This window comes from Chrysochloris asiatica, unplaced genomic scaffold (genome assembly GCF_000296735.1).
Source record: "Chrysochloris asiatica unplaced genomic scaffold, ChrAsi1.0 scaffold00042, whole genome shotgun sequence".
NCBI classification, from domain to species: Eukaryota; Metazoa; Chordata; class Mammalia; order Afrosoricida; family Chrysochloridae; genus Chrysochloris; species Chrysochloris asiatica.
In genome coordinates, this window is record NW_006408560.1 from 3,998,573 (window position 1) to 4,018,553 (window position 19,981).

The window sequence follows — 19,981 nt, forward strand, 5'->3', positions numbered from 1 at the left end:
AATTGAGGAGTAGCTAAAGTGAATGGAAGAAATAAGGAAATACAAGAGCTGAACAGAAAATTTCAAAGGGCAGCTAGAAAATACAAAGTCAAGTATTTTAATGAAACATGCAAAGATCTGAAGTTAGAAAAGCAAAGGAGAGAAGAGCATGGCCAGCATTTCTCAAACTGAAAGAACTGAAGAAAATAATTCAAGCCTCAACTTGCAATAGTAAAAGATTCTATACGTAAAACATTAAATTATGCAGGAAACATTAAAAGAAGATAGAGGGAATACACAGTCACTGTACCAAAAACAAGTGGTTGATCTTTAACCTCTTTCAAGAGGTATCATATGATCAGCAACCAATGATATTACAGGAAGAAGTCCAAGCTTCACTGACAGCATTAGTGAAAAGCAAGACTCCAGGAGTTGACAGAAAATATAAATGTTTCAACAAACTGATGTACACTCATTTGTCTCTGCCAAGAATTTGGAAGTCAGCTATCTGGTCAACCAACTGGAAGAGAACCATATTTGTGCCCATTCCAAAGAAAGGTAACCCTAAGAATGTGGAAACTATTAAAATATCATTATTACCACACTCAAAGTAAAATTTTGCTAGATAATTTTTTAATTATTGCAACAGTACATCAACAGGGAGCTGCCAAAAATTCAAGCTAGTTTCAGAAGAGGATGTGGAGAGAGGAATATCATTGCTGACATCAGATGGACCTTGGCTGAAAGGAGAAAATACCAAAAAGATGTTTACTTGTCCTTTTTGACTATGCAAAGGCATTTGATTGTGTGTATTGTAACAACCTCGGATAGTATTGCAAAGAATCGGAATTCAGAACATTTTGTTATGTTAATGCAGAACTTTTACTGGTACCAAGAGGCAGTCTTTAGACCAGAACAAGGAGATACTGCATGGTTTAAAATCAGGAATGGTATGGGGGAAGGTTGTATCCTTTCACCGTACTTATTCAATCTATATGCTGAGCAAATAATCTTAGAAGCTGGACTATATCAGAAAGAATGTGACATCAGGATTGGAGGAAGTCTCATTAACAACCTGCAATGTGCAGATGATAAAAGCTTGCTCACCGAAAACAAAGAGGACTTGAGGCAATTGTTGTCTTTTCTCTTTTAATAAAACAGCTCTTTAATTGATTTTTCTTTATGAAACATATATTTCAATATGTTTCATTACAATTATATTTTCTGTTAAGAAATATATTCTTACATTGACTTAAATTATGAATGAGAGATGCTTTCTTATAGAAGAAAAGTCCCACTCGCACCTCTGTTACAAAAATAAAAACAAATTGTGTTCAGCAAGGAGTTCAATGTGGCATCACTTTACTCGGCAGATCAGCTGTATATGGTGCTTGCTGGGAAATGTCTGTTCATTGTTCTTTGTTGCATTTTTATCATTCAAAGGAGTCCTGGTGTGGCACTGTAGGATAATGCAGTAGACAACAAGGTCGGTAGTTCAAACCCACCAGCTGCTCCTCAGGAACCCTATACAGGGTTGCTATGAGTTGAAACTGACTCAACAATACTTAACAACAATAATAATAAAATGGCTATATGATTATCATGGACCTTGCGGCCCCCTATCCTCTGCCACTAATGACTTTCTTTTTTTTTGAAGCTTCTATTGTGAATTATGTGTTAGTTTACATGGGTGAACATTATCTTTACATTCACCCTATCATGCTTTGTTTCATTGCAATGATCACAGTCTCCTGCATGCATCATCAGACACCCAAAGGATACGCCCCACACCCCCGGCCACCAACACACAACCCCTCTCCCTCCCTGAGTCCAGTCCAGAGTCCCAATCCCCTCCTTCTTTCCAGTCATTGCCTCTGCCTCCATCCCTAGTGTCACTGCCTCTCCAGACAAGGTCTCGGCCTCGCTTTTCTCCCTTGATAGTTCCAGGGATCTCTGCTCCTGGACTGCAAAATCAGCCGCTCCCCTCCTTTTGCTACCAAACATTTACATTTACCTTTCCTACACTCACTGTCAGACCTGATAGCAATCATTCCCTATTGAACCACAGAAGTCCTTTCCCCCTCACCTTTTATCAACCCCCTCCAGACAGGTTGGAAACAATTCTGTGGAGGTTCTACCTTTCCCTGTATCCTCTGGAGCTAGGTTCCCTATTGAAAGTTTGTAATCTAGTCACTTCTTGCCTTTGTAGTCCCCCCATTTTGGGTAGCCAATGTCTAAGTTCTCCCTCCCTGTCAACCCTGTATACCAAGGGGGGTGGGAATGATCCTCACTGTAGAGATTTGTCTGCTCCTTTGTCTTACTACATCCACAAGCGTAGGTCAGGATCATCCACTTATAGTGGGTTACTCCTTTTTTTTTCCCCCTTTTTCTTTCTTCTCTAGTAATGTTCTGATCATCCAGCCATTGATGGCAGGTCAAATGGGTACTATCTGCAAGTGTGAGTGTTCTTGTGCATCCATCCCCCGTCTCTATATCAGCTGGATGCTTCATACTCGGTTCTAGTCCTCTGGGGCCATGTTCCTGCCCCTGGGCCCAGGAGTCCCCAGGTCTTGTCATACTGCTTGGTTAACTAGGTCTCAGTCCAAGTTAACAAGAGTATTGAATGTGGTTGGGCTTAATTCACAACTTCATTGCTATTTTTCCCCTTCTTCCCCTTATCGGTGACCAACGTGGTCAACAGCAGGACCATATGCCTGCTAGTGTATTCCATTTGAGTTTCAGTCTTGGAAGTGGGTTTGCCTTGAGGGGACCTGACCACTTGCCTTGATGGCTCCCTAGGGAACAACTTGCTTGTTCTTGTAGTAGTCAGTTGGACTGTTGTTACTGTTTTGGGAGGTTTTTTTCCTGCTGGTTTTTATTTCAAGAAGTATCTTCTGTTCTTTTAGCTGCTCCAGACTGGTCTACTTGTCCTTTCATGTGGGAATATTCGTCCCACCTCAGAAGATTCTAGATGATCAGGATTCTACCTGTGGTCTTGTGCAGTGCAAAGGCTCTGCAGGGAGCCTCCTTCACTGGACAAGTTCTAGCCCCATTTTAGTTATTCCGAACAGTTACAGGCTGAAAATGGACTTACACGCTTTCTCTGGTGATGTTACTGGCTATTCTTGAGGCATTTGTTGATGAAGATCAAAGACTACAGCCTTCAATATGACTTATGCCACAGTGAAAAGAAAACAAAAATCGTCATCATTGGGCCAATAAACAACATCATGATCAACAGAAAAGATTTAAACTGTCAAGGATTTCATTTTACTTGGATCTATAATCAAACCTTAAGGAAGCAGCAGTCAAGAAGTCAAATGTCCTCTTGCATTGAACAAATCTGCTACAAAAGACATCCTTAAAATATTAAAGAGCAGACATGTCACTTTGAAGACTAAAGTGAGACTGACCCAAGTCATGGTATTTTCTCAGTCACCTCATATGCATACTAAAACTGGACAGTGAATAAAGAAGACTATAGAGGAATGGATGTATTTGAATTGTGGTATTGGTTACGAATATAAAAAGTACTGTCAGAAGAACAAGCAAATCTGTCTTGGAAGAGGTACAGCTGTAATGCTCCTTGAAAGTGAGGATGGCGAGGGACCAGTCCCTGGTAGGGAACATCAAGCTTGGTTACATGAGAATCAGTGAAAAAGGGAGACACCCAACCAGATGGGTTGATAGTAAGATTACATAGTAAGATTATGAGGATGCTGGGAAACCAGGCAGTGTTTTATTCTGTTGTACATAGGGTCACTATGAGTCAGAGCTGACTCGGCAGCACCTAACAAAACCACCACCATTTGCTAATGATGTGTAATATTTTCCTGGCATTCTGTTTGTTGGGAGTCACATAATTTGATTTAGAAATACGTACAGCTAAGTGTTACAAAGTTGTAAGTATGTGGGAAACCAGTAGATTTTTTCAATAATTTTATTACGACAAAATTGTTAGCAGAGATGTAGATAATGATGAAACGAATACTCTTGTTCAGAGCTCTGATTCTCACGTGTAATGCTTTAGATCCTTGCCAGAATGGAGCTTCCTGTGTAGATGGAGTCAATACTTTCTCCTGCCTCTGCCTTCTGGGGTTCATTGGGGATAAGTGCCAGACAGACATGGATGAATGTCTGAGCGAACCCTGTAAGAATGGAGGAACCTGTTCCGACTATGTCAGCAGCTACACCTGCAAATGTCAGGCAGGATTTGATGGGGTCCACTGTGAGAACAACATTGATGAGTGCACTGAGAGGTGAGCTGCCCGAGCACCCGAGCACACACACACCATGCCTTATGGGAAAAAAGGAGATGGGGTGGGCAGCCCATTGCTGGGCTGGGCAGAGATGAAGCCTCCACTTGGGAACCGCATCCATAGTCGTCTCCCATGGCCCTGTCCCCAAAGGTCAAATGGTGAAAAGTTTAGTGGGATCATCCTTTATTTCTTGCTCAAAGAACAAAAAGAGTTATAATCCTTTTCCAGTCTCCCCTTGGCCTCTTGTTCGTTCCAGTTGACAGGTGATCCAACTATTTCTGTATTTTTGTAAATCTGTCATTTGTCATTGTTCTCTTAACTAAATTTTGGAAGTTTTTTTTTGTTGTTGTTTTTCCGATCAATGAGCTTACTCTATTTCTTTTTCATAAAGAAACCTAGGGTCAAGAGCTATTTATTTAGCACTTTTCATATAAGTTACATTGACTTAAGGGATAAAGTGAAGTGGGATCCATAGAAAACCACAGAAAGACTGGGAAAAACCTGGAAAACTACCTTCTCTAAGAATCTCTAGTGAATTCAGCCTTCTGTGTCCTCCTAAACCTGTTGAGGGCTGGGGTGCGTTTGAGGGTATTTTTTATAAAGGATTTTGTCTCTGTAACATCTTAGATTCTAAAAACCTAACTTTTCAAATAGCAAAGCCAAGGGAACCAGGTTACAAAGCTGATGCTACTCTCATTTCACCCTTTAGCTCCTGTTTCAATGGCGGCACGTGTGTCGATGGGATTAACTCCTTCTCCTGCTTGTGCCCTATGGGCTTCACTGGCCCCTTCTGCCTCCATGAGATCAATGAATGCAACTCTCACCCATGCCTGAATGAGGGAACGTGTATTGATGGCCTGGGCACCTACCGCTGCACCTGTCCTTTGGGCTACACTGGGAAAAACTGTCAAGTAAGTTAACTTCCTGCCCACTTGTCACCTCCCTCACAGTAGCTGAGTCTTAAATTTGTTTTTTAGATAGAATCAGTCCCTCCTAAAAGAGGAAATATTGGCCCAGGGATATTCTTAAAATAAATCTGGATAGCTTCATACTAGCTGGTAGATTCCAGATGCTGAAAAGATTGTACAGATTAACAAACATAAAATTGTTAATAGCAGATTCTCCAAGCACAGCAGAAAACATAAACATGGGAAGGAGGCATATAGATAGATACCTTCTGCATTGAGAACACAGACGAAGAAATAATGAGCAATCAAGACGATCTTTAAAGACAGATACAACATCAAAGAGGGGCATAGCATTGTCTGGTGATACCGTGACAGTCTCAAGATTAAGCTATTTACACATCCTTTTAATGTAAATACATTAAAAGTTTGCATAAAGTGGAGTTAAAATATTATGGAATTTTTCCATGAACTTTTTGAAGCTCCCCCTTGTACATGACCCTAGAATCTTAGGATTAGAAGGAACCCGTATAGTCACTTACTCTAGCCTTTCATTTCATGAAAGAAAGAACTGAGCCCAACATGGGTGAAGTATCTCATTAACAATGATGGAATATCAGAATTCCAAAGAATTTAGGAATAAGCAGCCAAACTTGACTCCAGGGTGTACTTCGGAAAGGCTTTGGTATATTGGATGTGGGAACAGTCACCTCTGTGTCTTAAGTGGTTTGTTGATGAGTCTGTGCACCAAGAGAACATTGTTCATGGAGCTCCTGCCCATTCTCATGGGGGGAGATTAGAGGTGCTGGCCAGGCGCTGCCTTCCCCTTCTGGCCTCTTTCTTTTACACACAGCCTCTGCTGTAGGTGTGGCCTTCCTCTCTCCAAGAGGCCGAGCCACCACCTACACATCACAAAGGAGAAAAGTGCTAGTCCCTCACTGTGTTTCATGGCTTTTGTAAGCCTGACTATCTCCCCTTCAAATTAAGTTTTTGACGGTTTGAGGTTTATTAAGCAGTCTAAAAATCTTTTACCCCATATCCATTGCAACCAGATTTGGTCAAGACAAGACCCCTGTGATCCTCTCATAGGACTAGGGCGAGGCCTGACTACTTCCACCCACAAGGCTACCGTATTCCTGGACATGATTATATCTAAAGCACAGGGAATAAGTTAATTTACTGGGTTCCCTCAAATGATTCAATTTCTGTATGTAGTAAGAACTTTTTAAATAGCAGAACTAAGAAGAATTGTCATTGTTGTTGTTAAGTGCCATTGAGTCATAGCTACTCTGTATAGAATTTCCAAGGTTTTAAATCTTCTTGGGAGCAGAAAGCCTCAACTTTCTCCTGCAGAATTAGACTATGTGAAAACGGTTCAGTGTTTGAATGCTAACCAAAAAGCTGGAAGTTTAAAACCACCCAGAAGAGCCTCAGAAGACAGATCTGCTGATAATGCTTTTGAAAGATGTTTATGAACACAGCTGTGAAAACCCTTAGAAGTAGAGCAGTGACGCACATGGTGTTGCATGAGTTAGGATCAACTTTTTAAAAATGAAAAGGCTAAACACACCTGGGAATGCTGGGTCTGGTTTAAGACCTGGGTGAGAGCTTATTTATGTAGCTGTCTTCATTGGTTAATTATTGTGCTTTCCTTTGATTCCTTGAAATACAATCTTAACTTGTTTTCTTTATTCTTGGTGTTAGTATATTGATATGTATGCACCCCTGCCTGTTTTAGACCCTGGTAAACCTCTGCAGTCAGTCTCCGTGTAAAAATAAAGGTACCTGCATTCAGAACAAAGCAGAGTTCCGGTGTCTGTGTCCCTCAGGATGGGCTGGTGCCTACTGTGACGTGCCTAATGTCCCCTGTAAGGTGGCAGCCTCCCGCAGAGGTAAGCTCTGCCCCCTTAGGCCTAAGGGTCAGTTACTCAATTATTGGCTGACAGCACTGTTGTAGGGGGAGGTTACTTACCATTGTGGGACCAGATAGTAGTGAGTGGGCAGTGCTCCGGAGAAAGGGCCTAAGACAGAAGGTGGAAGGCCCAGCGTTTAGTGATACCAGAACAGAATTGTATTTGAAATGAAACTTAAGATGTATTGCCCTCTCAGGGTCTGTTTATTTTTATCAGAAATTTTGGTGCTGAGGTTTGTGAGCTAGAAGAGACATGTTTGACCGTCTTAGATTAGCTTGCTCATTACTTGATCTGACTGCATGTGCGTGCCGGGTACCCTTCTGTGATGTTTCTTCCCCACACTGGGTTTCCAGGAGTGCCTGCTGACCGCCTGTGCCAACACTCCGGGATTTGCATCAATGCCGGCAACACACATCACTGCCAGTGCCCCATGGGCTACACCGGGAGCTACTGCGAGAAGCAGCTGGACGAGTGTGCATCCAATCCCTGCCAGCACGGAGCCACCTGCAATGACTTCATCGGGGGATACGGATGCCAGGTGAGCCAGACCATTGTGCTGGCTAGAGGCTTGGCCATCTGCTAGGACCCCGCACATAGGGACTTGAATTGCTAACGTCTACTGTCATCGTTTATGGATTTTCACCAATCCCCTTACAGTGTTTACCAACCAGTGTTCCTCACTGCCGCCCTGGGAATTCTGGGTTTATATTTTTATAGAGGTCTGGAGCCATCTCCCCCCTCAGGGAGCTGCTTCTAGGACCCTGAGCCAATATTCATTGCACAGTGAATGTCACAGGGTCACCCAGCCCAGTAGCCCTTGGTGCTTCCCTGAGGTAGGAGTTAAGTACCCACTTTGAGGAATGTTCCATTTCCCCATGCCATCTGTTTATAAAGCCATTGATAATTACTTAATAATTGCTAACTAAAAGACTGGAGGTTCATACCCACCAGCCGCTCCCAGAAACCCTATACAGAGTCACTTTTAGTCACAAACAACTCAATAAAATGAATAAATTAAATACATACGTATAAATATATATGTAATATAATATTTCTCACCGTGTTCCATCTAAGTATTGAAGAAGTATGGGTCTTTTGAGAAGCATGTCACTGTCTTTTTAATGTCCAAACATAATGGTTAGAGCAAGACATAAACAAAGCTTCAGAGACCTGAATTGGTACCAATTCAAGGCAATAAGTAGCTTGAGAAAATCTTTGCTTCTCTCTTATAGTCAGCCAGCCCCACCTGCCTCTGCCCCAACTCTATTCTAACTGGTGTTCCCCCTGAACCTGGAGATGGAGAAATGCCATCTCTTTACCACCAACCACATGCACCATCTTAGTCAGTACGGTCCTCATTCACATACAGTGGAATAAGCATTTTTTTAAATGAGGAAGCCTGCTTACAGGAAGGACAGAAGTTATGTCTAAAGGTCCTATATCTGCACAAAAAAAATACCCCTTAGAATATTCCATCCTTACTTGCCTTTAATGTGGCTTCTTCAGCAGGAGGACGAATAGGTAAGTGCTGACAAGCTGCAGGCTGACCCTGCCTAGAGAAGCATGTAAGAGTTAAGAGGGGGTCTCCCTTGCTCACGTGCTATCTCTAACACTGGTCCAATGCTCAGTGCCTGCTCTTCTTCCTCCTGCCAGTGCGTCCCCGGATATCAGGGTGTCAACTGTGAGTATGAGGTAGATGAATGCCAGAACCAGCCTTGCCAGAATGGAGGCACCTGCATCGACCTGGTGAACCATTTCAAGTGTTCCTGCCCTCCAGGCACTCGGGGTACGAAACCTGCCTCCCCCACACCCCCTCCTTGCTTATGGTGAAGAAGTTGTAACAAATGAAAGACGATAACACTAGCTGTATTTTAAGAGTTTAGTCTACTAACTGGTTATTCAAAAACCATTGCCACACAGACACTTTTTCTTTGTAACAAGGTTGACTTTATCTGCCCGTTGAGGGCCTTTTGGATTTTGAATCCTAGTTAGCAGTACCTTCCACACACAAAGATGTTTCTAGAAAACATTTCCACATGGCTACAGATTTGCCCAACACAACCTATTGACAATTTGATCTTTTTAGCCAATGACTTGAGACAGCTACCGTACCCAGTTCTAAATTCCCACATGTATTTGGGTGGGTTTCTGGACTTTCTTGTTTGTTCTGTTGTTAACTCACCAGTGCCTCTCTGTTTTAATTATTAAGGATTTTCTTTTTCATCATTTCCCTGAAAATATTTTTTATATAGCTATAGAATCTGCTTGTTTATTAAAAATGCTATTGGTGTTTTTTTCATTGGGCTTATATTAACTTGTGAATTAAGATAGAACTACAGGGTCGCTATGGGTCAGAACTGACTCAACAGCACTTCACAACAACAAACCAAGTTTATAAAAAGCCCTGGTGGCGCTGTAGGATAAACCCTGGACTGCACACTGCAGGGTCAACAGTTCAAAGCCACCAGCTGCTCTGAGGGACAAAGATGAGGCTGTCTCCTCTCAGCAGGATGCTCACACTATTGTACAGAAAAACCAGTGATTATAAAGCTTAAAAGTATACATCACTCATAATTCAGTTCCAGATCTTCTCAATATTTTTCACAGAGGATTAGCACTGGACTATGAACTACAAAGTTGGTAGTTCAAACCTACCAGCTGCTCCTCGAAAACCCTATGCAGGGTCTCCATCAATCAGAACTGACTTGATGGCACTTAACAACAATCTATATATTTACTAAACTAAGTTCTTTTCTGAACTTTGTTTTTAAATGAATAAATTAATGAAATTTTACTGAGCCTCTCTTGAGCTCCAGTTTCCTTGTCTTTACCTGGGACAAATAACAGTACGAAACCGTAGGGTACTAGTTCATTGGATTGTGGGATAACACATCTGAGCCCTAAGCACATCCCTTCCTTTACTCATATCACGTACTAGGAGGATGGCAAACGTCATGGGACAAAAGTGTGATTTGTCCTACCTGACATAAAATGTCCTATCACAGATCGAGCAAGGAGCCATCCCTGGTGGTGCAGAGGTTAAGCACTTGGCTGTTAACCAAAGGTCTTGCCCACCAGCTGCTCAGTGGAAGAAAGATGTGGCAGTCTGCTCCTGTAAAGATTAAGGCCTTGGAAATGGTATGGGGCAGTTCTCCACTGCGCTTATAGGGTCACTAGGGGTCAGAATCAACTCAGCAACAGATTGAGGCATATAGCCTCGTACTGTGAAGTGCCAACAACACTGGACAGCAGTGTTGTAATGCTTCCCCTAATTCTGCATCTCTTCTCTGTCTCCTCCAGGCCTACTTTGTGAAGAGAACATCGATGACTGTGCCGGAGGTCCCCGCTGCCTTAACGGTGGCCAGTGTGTGGACAGGATTGGGGGCTACAGTTGTCTCTGCTTGCCTGGCTTTGCTGGTGAGCGATGTGAGGGAGACATCAACGAGTGCCTGTCTAGCCCCTGCAGTGCAGAGGGCAGCCTGGACTGCATACAGCGTACCAACGACTACCTGTGTGTCTGCCGCAGTGCTTTCACTGGTGAGAACCTCTGCAACCTCCCCAGCCTCTCTCCTTTGAGGGAGCTGTTAGTGAGGAAGTTGGGCCCTTTGTGACTTGTCCAAGGCCTATGGGGAGCATTTCTTATATATGAGAAACGAGACCAGCCCATCTTTTTTTAAAGGCCCATCTTTTTCCTGAAGTCTGAGCTTGGTACTGTGTTGTAGTCAGTCTCTACCTTTTATTTTTCCTGAGAGACTCTTTCCCTTTTGTGGACAGTGATCACACCATGTAGGAATACTGACAAATGATAATGAGTGGTTGAGCAAAATAGCATTTTGTGTTCAGGAACCTTACATCATTTTGTGTTCAGGAACCTCGGGTGTGTAAGGACTTGAGTTACTAGGTAGTTCTGACCCTTGACACCTTTCTTCCACCTATGAATCTCATGAAAACTTAGGGTTTTCTAGGGCATTTAGGGGCAGTAGGTCCACATAGGTGTGTGTTTACCCAGAATTCATTCACTTGTTGGGGGCATGTGTTAGAAAGCTGCATCCATCACCAGTATGCTCTGCACATCCAGCCTTGGCCGTGCTCCCTAGCTGCTTTGCTCAGCACAGGGCATGAAAACTCTGGAGAGAGGAAGCTTGGTGACGTGTTGAGACCAAAATAGCTTGCTTGTATCTAGATAGGGCAGTGTCATCATCAAAACTCAGATTTGAAATCTTGCATTTTCTGGAGTCACTCCGCAGCTCATACGCTAGCAGTGTTGCTTACACTGTGTATGTGATCCAGTTCCTAAGGTGTCAGGAAACAGGCTGTGACGATGTGTTTACTAATAACTTGTCAACATGGGCACTGCCACATCTTAAATCCATCTTCCTTCCTACCATTTTCCTAAGATATGCTACTTTTAAGAAAGTTGGAATTTCACAGAGAGAAAGAGAGATTTTGTGGTCTGGAAGCTGCCTGGATACAATAATTAATATGAAAAGAGGCAAAGACTCCAGTGGCTATCACAGTCAGGACAGAGAGCAAGCCACCTTGGGAATGCTTGGGAGGTCAGAGGAGCAAAGCCGGTTCCTTTTCCTTTTTTGGGTCTGTGGCCCCTTTAACTGGAGATACTCACAAACACACAGGAGTAAACAAGAGAAGGGAGGAGAAAATACCACCTCAAATTAGTGCCTACAGCCCGTGTTTGTACATTTTTCACACTTGTGAATGGAAAAACCCAGCCTTTACACTTTGAGTGTGTGCATAACAAGTGACCGGATGAGTTACGTTGTTGTGGAATGCTGAAGTCACCAGTGAGGGGCTATCACCCCGGGGAGCACTGTGTCCATATGGTAGCTGCTGTTGGTTGCTGGTGGTTTATTTGAAGAGACAAAACATCGTAACTCTTGCCTCTTAGTTCTGATTGGCCAAAAAAATAAAATTTCAAGCCACTAGACTTTTCTAGGTCTGCTGTAACAAATTGAGTAGCGTAAAACCACACGTGTTCATTGCCTCACAGCTCTGGAGGCTCGAGTCCAAACCTCACCTATTCCCAGGGCCATTCTCTCTTGAAGGCCCTCTTGTTGTTATTGTTGTTAAGAGCCATCAAGTCCGTCCTGACTCATAGTAACTCTGTACAGGTTTCTGAGGCACAGCTAGTGGGTTTGAACTTCGGACCTTGTCGTTCACAGTCCACTGCTGATCCCACAACACCACACCAGGAGTCCCTGAAGGCTCTGTAAGAAGCCTTTCGTGCTTCTTCCATCCCCTGGTGGTTCCTTGGACTGTAGCTGCATTCTTCCAGTCTCTGTTGCACGTGTCCTCCTCCCTGTGTCTCTTCGCTTTTTGTAAGGACATCACTCCGATTGGACTGGGAGCCACCCTATTCTAGTAGAACCTCATATTCATCTCTCTGATAACATTTCCAAAGGCCCTATTTCCAAGCAAGGCCACGTGTACAGTTACCAGGAGTAACTTCCGTCTTTTTTTAGGGTGCACAGTTCAGTCCATAGTAATCACCTCTTCCATTCCTTCTAAGTGACTGCATTCCAGATGGGGCCCATCTCCTACTGTTTACCAAGAGGCATCTCCTCCGTAATCTCCCCACATTTTCCATAGCTTACTTCATCATAGATCAGCACCCTAGAGATGCCTCTGTTTGAGAACTGTGTCTGGAGAAAATCAACTCTAAGAAAATCAAGCTATATTTTAAAACAATGCCAATCAATGTTTCAAAGAAGCCAGAGATGATTGAAAGGAGACATTGTCGATGGAAATTATTTTTGCAAACCAGAAATCACTTTATAGATAGATGTCTTGGCCTGGTGTAGATCCTTCTGTGAAGTAGATGATGTTAACAAAACGCAGTGAACGATTTTGTTGAAGTTTTTTTTTTTTTTTAATGAATGCCAGCATACCCTCAAAGAGCTGAGGTTTTGTTTTCCTTTTTTTTTTTTCCTTTTTGGTGGGAATAAGTTAGAGCCCCTTTTTGCTTCCATCCTGTTCTGCGAGTCAGTTCGGGGATAGATGTCACCTGGGCTCATCGTGTGGGCCAGAAGATGAAGGAACCGAGTTAGTGATGGAAAGCGTTCTTTGTCATCTCATGGTCCCATAGGGTTAGCATTAAACACACACACAATTACATACATTAGGGGGCTTCAAAAAGCTTGTAGAAAACAGAATTAAAAGATAATGGAGTTTTTCCATGAACATATTGAAACTCCCCTCGTGTGTGTGTATGTGTGTGTGTCTCCTTCTCTAGTCCTCTGGCTAACTCACCTGCCAGCAGTATTTTGTTCAATAACTTGCCATCACTACTTCTGCCTTTAAAGCCCCTTTTTGTTTTCTGCCTTGAGGTCGTCATTGTGAAACCTTCGTGGATGTGTGTCCCAAGAAGCCTTGCCTCAATGGAGGGACTTGTGCAGTGGCCAGCAACATGCCTGATGGTTTCATTTGTCGTTGTTCCCCGGTAAGTGCCCTGGTGATGATTTAAGAACATGTTTTCTGGGACAATCCATGTCATAACTAAGGTTAAACTCAATTTGCTTTGTTTTCTCATGCTCTGTAATTGGGGATGTCTCAGTTTTAGATCTTCAGGAAAAAATTAAAAAACCCAAAAACCCAAATGTGTTGCCATTGCCATCAAGTTGATTCCGACTCCTAGTCATCCTGTCTAGGGTTTCTGAGCAGACAGCCTCATTTTCAGACCGCAGAGTGGCTGGTGGGTTTGAACTGCTGAACTTGTAGTTAGCTGTCCCATGCTTATCTTACAGCACCAGCAGGGTTCCTTTTAGAAGAAAGGGCTTGGGTTTTTCCACTTGAAGCTTTTTACTGTGATTCGATTTTCTGCCAGGCGAGAACAGGCCTGTGAGGTGAACCATAACACCAGGGATGCACACTCCTTAGAGCAGTCAACCATCTGAGACCAAAAGGGCAGCATTGCCCAAGGAGTCCTGATGTGGCGCTGTGGGTTAATATGCCAGACTGCAAAGCCATTTGAACTGCATGGTCGGTGGTTCAAGCTCACCAGCTGCTCCTTGGACACCCTATACAGGGTCGCTATGGGTCAGAATCGACTCGATGGCACTCAACAACAACAAAGGTCCAGAGGCAGGAAGGGATAGGAAAGAAGGACAGATGGAAACTGGAAACACAGACAGGAAGTGGGAAGCATGCTGTTGCATTGTGGGGACTGCAGTCAGTGTCACAAAACAAAATGTATATGAATGGTTGAGTGGAAAACCAATTTTGTCTGTAAACTTTCACTCAAATCGCAATAAAAATGTTTAAAAACAAAATGCTATTTAACCTCCCAGAGACAGTAGCTCCCTAAACTGTAACTGTCAGTCATCAGAAACACCAAGGAAAAGCCACCGGAAGTGCTGGAATGTTCCCTGGAAGACTGGCCACTTTCTCTGGTTCTCGTGCCCATGCTGGAGAATAGTTTGCTGCCCTGGTTAGGCCAATCTGGTTGGAAACAACCCCAGCTTTTTGGCAAGAACCACTTGGGAGGAAACTACTTCTTATACTAGAACAAGTCTACTCTTGTCCTTGTGCTATGCAAAGTGTGTCACCTCTGCCAGGGGCTGGAACCCCTAAAGTAGAGTGTACTATATGTGGGGAGCACTCACCAAAAGGAGCCCTTTCCAGTCTTCTTGGCTTGGGCTAAGCAGGAGGTGTAAAATGAAATGAGACATGAACATTTCCCAGACACCTGAAACTCCAATGGGATTTCTTACCCTGTAAAGTCCTTATCTGACCGATCTCATGATGGTTAGGGAAGGTGCGTGATGGTACAATGCCACCTGACTCTCATCCACCAGGACCTGTGGGCTTGATTTCTCAAAGTGCACTCTTGAAGTGAGATAACTCTACATTCATCCCATAGGACCCTCAGCCCTGGCCTATAGGTTGACTAAAAGGGGTCTTTTCCTAGAACTTGGCCCAGGAAGCTACCTGCAGGGATCTTAGTCAAGTGTCTAGTCTTTATCTCCCTAGATGTGTGGCAGGGATGCAGTTGGGAGGGGGGAAATGGGCTGCCTCCTATCCTCATCTCTTCACCAATTTCCACAGGGGTTCTCCGGGGCCAGATGCCAGAGCAGCTGTGGACAGGTGAAGTGTAGGAGAGGGGAGCAGTGTGTGCACACCACCTCGGGTCCCCGCTGCTTCTGCCCCAACCCCCAGGCCTGTGAACCAGGCTGCTCCAGTAACCCCTGCCAGCATGGAGGTACCTGCTATCCTCAGCGCCAGCCTCCTTATTACTCGTGCCAGTGCCCTTCCCCATTCTGGGGCAGCCACTGCGAACTGTACACAGCCCCCACCAGCACGCCTGCAGCCCCCTGTCTCAGCCAGTATTGCATTGACAAAGCCCGGGATGGTGTCTGCGATGAGGCCTGCAACAGCCATGCCTGCCAGTGGGATGGGGGCGACTGCTCCCTCACTATGGAGAACCCCTGGGCCAACTGCTCCTCCCCACTTCCCTGCTGGAATTACATCAACAACCGATGTGACGAACTGTGCAACACAGCCGAGTGCCTCTTTGACAACTTTGAATGCCAGAAGAACAGCAAGACATGCAAGTAAGGGCTCCAAGTCATCAGAGGCTGAGAGGAGGGACTGTTACTAACACACCTCAGTCTCTTGTTCTTGCTCCTAACCACTCCAGTGCTTCAGCCCCAGCTGCTTCTGCTTTCCAGGCTGGTACCCCAAAGCCCTCTTCTCCTGGGCGTCGGCCTTGTCCCATCGCCCCAGCCCCGGGTCTCCCTGCTGACAGAGGTCCAGGATCACTCACTGCCCAGTCACCCTCTCTCTCTGCCTTTCTCTGCCTTCTCACCTGCTGCTCTCGCATCCTCCGGGGGGAAATCACGTGAGGACATGGTGTTGTCTGCTCCCAGGCAGCCTCTCACATAAACTGCCTGCAGGATGGATGGAAAGGTCTGTACCTCTCCCCTTTGCCCCATCCCATTCCCTAACACTGGGTTTCTCCCTCCAGATTTATCAGGAAGCATACGTTAAATGACGCCACTTAACCCTCATGGTCTTTATTGTTGCATTTACTAAGCAGGTTTATGAAGCTTTAGGGTTTAGTATAAAAATCTACCCTCCAATTTCATTTAAGCCCAGTTAATTCTCAACAACCTTATGAGGCACAGATCTTATTAGTGTTCTTTCTCAGTGAAGGGCCAGAGACCTGGGAAGTTCCACAGTACACACAAGCTCTGTGTGATGCCTGTAGGAGGGCCAGTCGTACCGACTGGTATAAAACTGAGGAAAGGAGACAGTAACTGACGTGGCAAGTGCAACATTTACATTTGGGCCTCAAATTCCACTTCCGGATATTTGATTTTGCTGAAGCAACTAGAAAAGGCTATACAAGTTAGGTCTGGTATCCTGTAAGGAACATAATAAACTTCCCCTTACCTCACATATTTGGGATTCAGTCCTGACAGGGGGATAGACCATATTGAACAGTTCTCTGTAGAGCTTTTCTTGATGGTTCAGGGCTATTTATACAGTTTGTGGAGGTACCTTGGACTCCCTGAAGCCCACTGATCTCTCACCAGGGCCAGTAGATACAAAAATAGAGCACAAACTGGCTTTAATTTTATTTCCGATCTGCAGCTTTATTTTAAATTTTAATTTAAGATTGCAAGCTCCCTGGGGGTCTCTAAAGCCATGTAGCATAATGTTGTTCCTCATCCAGGGAGCACTCTTTGATGTTGAGTGGCATTGTCTAGACATACGGACTCTTAAGATTGGAGAATTCAAGGAAGACTCCAGGGGACAATCGGGGGCCTGACCTGGGTCACAGAAGAGGGATTGGGAAATCCTTCTTAGTCATTGCAGATGGAAAACCAGATAGAGCTCTGGGCTAGTTTGAGCCCTTTCCCGTTCTCACCCTCTTTGCCTCCCTCTGCCTAGGTATGACAAATACTGTGCAGACCACTACAGAGACAACCATTGTGACCAGGGATGCAACAGTGAGGAGTGTGGCTGGGACGGGCTGGACTGTGCTGCTGACCAGCCGGAGAACTTGGCCGAGGGAACCCTGGTCATCGTGGTGCTGATGCCGCCTGAGCAGCTGCTACAGGATGAACGCAGCTTCCTACGGGCACTGGGGGCCCTGCTCCACACCAACCTGCGCATTAAACGGGACCCCCAGGGGGCCCTCATGGTGTACCCCTATTATGGAGAAAAGTCAGCTGCCATGAAGAAGCAGAAGATGGCACGCAGGTCCCTTCCTGTTGAACAAGAGCAGGAGGTTGTTGGGTAGGTTTTAAGCTTAATTTTATAAAGCTAAGTGTTTTGATACATGGCAGAAATTACCTATAAAACCATAAAGTGTAGACAGATAAAACTCTTAGCAAATAGAGCAAACCCATTATCCCATTAAAGGTGAAGCGTTGTCTTGAGGTTGGGATCCAGAAAGATGGGCCGAAGCAAGCAGGAGGCAAGACTTCAGGAAGCCTCTTCAAATGCCAAAACCTATCACCTTTGCCAGAGTTACCTATCAGCAACTCCCCTTTTGTATGATGTACTGGCCTCCTTTCAAGGACCTCCTTTTATCATATAAGTTGCTTTGGCAAGAGTGATCATCTTAACGTTATTCTCTTGTCCATACTGAACTTTTTTTTTTTTTTTTTTTTGGCATATCCCACGCTTTTATTTCTATATACAGCTAGCCAAGGTATGACTACAGAGATAAAGGAGAATAAGGACCAGAAACACAGAGGGGAAGATTTTTATAGCGCTAAATGCCAAGGAACCCTAGTGCAGCAACAGTTATGGCTCCTAACCAAAAGGTTGGCTGTTTGAACCCACCCATGGTTCCACGGAAGAAAGACCTGGCAAGCTGCCATATTTTTTTGCACACACCCAATAAATTACCTGCATAGAAAAGTAATGTGCAAGGGGTTACACAGTTAACAAAACAAAAAACCACCACATAGCACAGGTGCTATTTGCATAAAAAGTATGGAACTTCTGTACAGATTTGTTGTTGTTATGTGCCGTGGAGTTGTTCTGACTCATAGCGACCCTGTGCAGGATTTCCGAGGCTGTAAATCTTTACGGGAGTAAACATTGCAGCCTAGAAAACGATACAGGGCAGTCTGACTGTCATATGTGGTCACTAAGCGTTGGAAATAACTCCATGGCACCCAGCAACAACAACCAAGTGCCAGTGAGCAGATAGATTACCAAAAGAGAAGGACTAACGTTTTACACATTTATCCCTTCATCTTGAGTTGCTCAAGTCAGAAGGCTTAGAATCAGCCAGACAAACAAAATTCATGTTTATGATCTGAAGGGGTGGGGTCTCCTGGGAGCAATATCTTTGAGGTGGGAGAGTGATCCTGAAGATCAGAAAGGAGGGCTCTTGTAAGCCACCTGACTCAGCTTGTGGACCCTCACTCTGCTGTGATGCTCACCCTTCCCCTTCTTCCTCTTTGCCTTCGTCATCCCACAGCTCAAAAGTATTTCTGGAAATTGACAACCGCCAGTGTGTTCAAGATTCGGAGCAGTGCTTCAAGAACACGGATGCAGCAGCAGCTCTGCTGGCTTCTCAAGCCATCCAGGGCACCCTGTCATACCCTCTTGTTACTGTCATCAGTGAGTGGCACCAGTGTTTTGGGGAAAGGGCAGAAGGGAGAGGCATCTCTTGGGGCAAAGGTTCACTCTCCAAGCTTTTGCCATCTACTTTCCAGGGCTGGTCTGGTCAGAGTTGCCCCCTAAGTGGCTTTAACCCTAATACTGAGACGTTAGCCTTTATTCATCACTTCCCCTGTCTCTCCACAGGTGAATCCTGGACTCCAGGTAGCACCCAGTTCCTCTATCTGCTTGCTGTTGCTGTTGTTATTATCCTCTTTATAATCCTGCTGGGGGTAATCATGGCAAAACGGAAGCGTAAGCACGGCTCCCTCTGGCTGCCTGAAGGTTTCACACTTCGCCGAGACTCCAGCAATCATAAGCGCCGTGAGCCAGTGGGACAGGATGCTGTGGGGCTGAAGTAAGTGGGTTTGCCAACAAGCCACTATTGCCAGTCGTTCTGATCAATGATAACTCTAAAAGCAGGTTTTGCTGAATCGTGGTTTTAAATTCTGAGCTATGGCCACAAGATTACATTTGGAGCCTGATTCTGAAGGTACCCAGTCAGTGTGGGTACCTCCAATCAGGACTGCTAACCACAAGGTCAGTGGTTCAAACCCACCAACCACTCCTTGGAAACCCTATACAGGGTTGCTATGAGTTGCAGCTGACTCGATGGCACTTAACAACAACCACAATCTGCACATCTAGGGAGTGCAATGGCTCTGAAGGATAAGCATTGAACGGGGAACCACAAGGTCAGCAGTTCAAGCCCACCAGCCACTCCATAAGAGAAAGAAGCAGCTTTCTCTTGTCTGTTTATAGCCTTAGGGGACCCTATGCAGCAGGGTCACTATGAGTGGGTTGGAACAAACTTGACATCGTTTAACAATAATCTGCACATCTTAGCCCAGCGGTGCTAAGTCACTCCCATAAGCTCTTGATCCCTGGGAAAGGAAAGCGTGTATGCTTAGAAAATGGCATGTAAAGTACTGCCCATCCTCTCTGGGTGAAATTCTGAATATAGCCAGGGGAGTGTGTCATGGTGGGCAAAGTGTTGGAAACAAATGTATTTGTTTATGGCATAACCTCTGCTCTTTTCTCCTCTCCCCTCACACTGTCATGTCAGAAATCTATCAGTACAAGTCTCGGAAGCAAGCGTAATCGGTTCTGGAACAAGTGAACATTGGGTTGATGCTGAAGGACCCCAGCCAAAGAGAGCCAAGGTAAACCACCACCATCGTCTGCCATTTTATCTGGTCACATTTTATGTTTCTGTCCTATTGGTATCTCAAGTATCCTGAATGAGAGGAAAAGGTGGTAGTCTTTAATATTGGCCAGGCAGTGGCTA

At 44.6% G+C, this 19,981-nt stretch overlaps 1 protein-coding gene across 1 annotated transcript in view; it reads left to right on the forward strand.

The window, feature by feature from the left end:
* NOTCH2 (notch 2) overlaps positions 1-19,981 on the forward strand; it is a 184,659-nt gene that overhangs the window by 156,656 nt on the left and 8,022 nt on the right. Inside the window, exons 18-29 of the mRNA XM_006861315.1 lie at positions 4,010-4,238; positions 4,948-5,149; positions 6,882-7,035; positions 7,410-7,594; positions 8,710-8,842; positions 10,357-10,593; positions 13,401-13,513; positions 15,118-15,623; positions 16,966-17,313; positions 18,512-18,654; positions 18,841-19,051; positions 19,760-19,856. Of these exons, the coding sequence (XP_006861377.1) occupies positions 4,010-4,238; positions 4,948-5,149; positions 6,882-7,035; positions 7,410-7,594; positions 8,710-8,842; positions 10,357-10,593; positions 13,401-13,513; positions 15,118-15,623; positions 16,966-17,313; positions 18,512-18,654; positions 18,841-19,051; positions 19,760-19,856 (2,558 nt within the window). The remainder of the gene's footprint in view (positions 1-4,009; positions 4,239-4,947; positions 5,150-6,881; positions 7,036-7,409; positions 7,595-8,709; positions 8,843-10,356; positions 10,594-13,400; positions 13,514-15,117; positions 15,624-16,965; positions 17,314-18,511; positions 18,655-18,840; positions 19,052-19,759; positions 19,857-19,981) is intronic.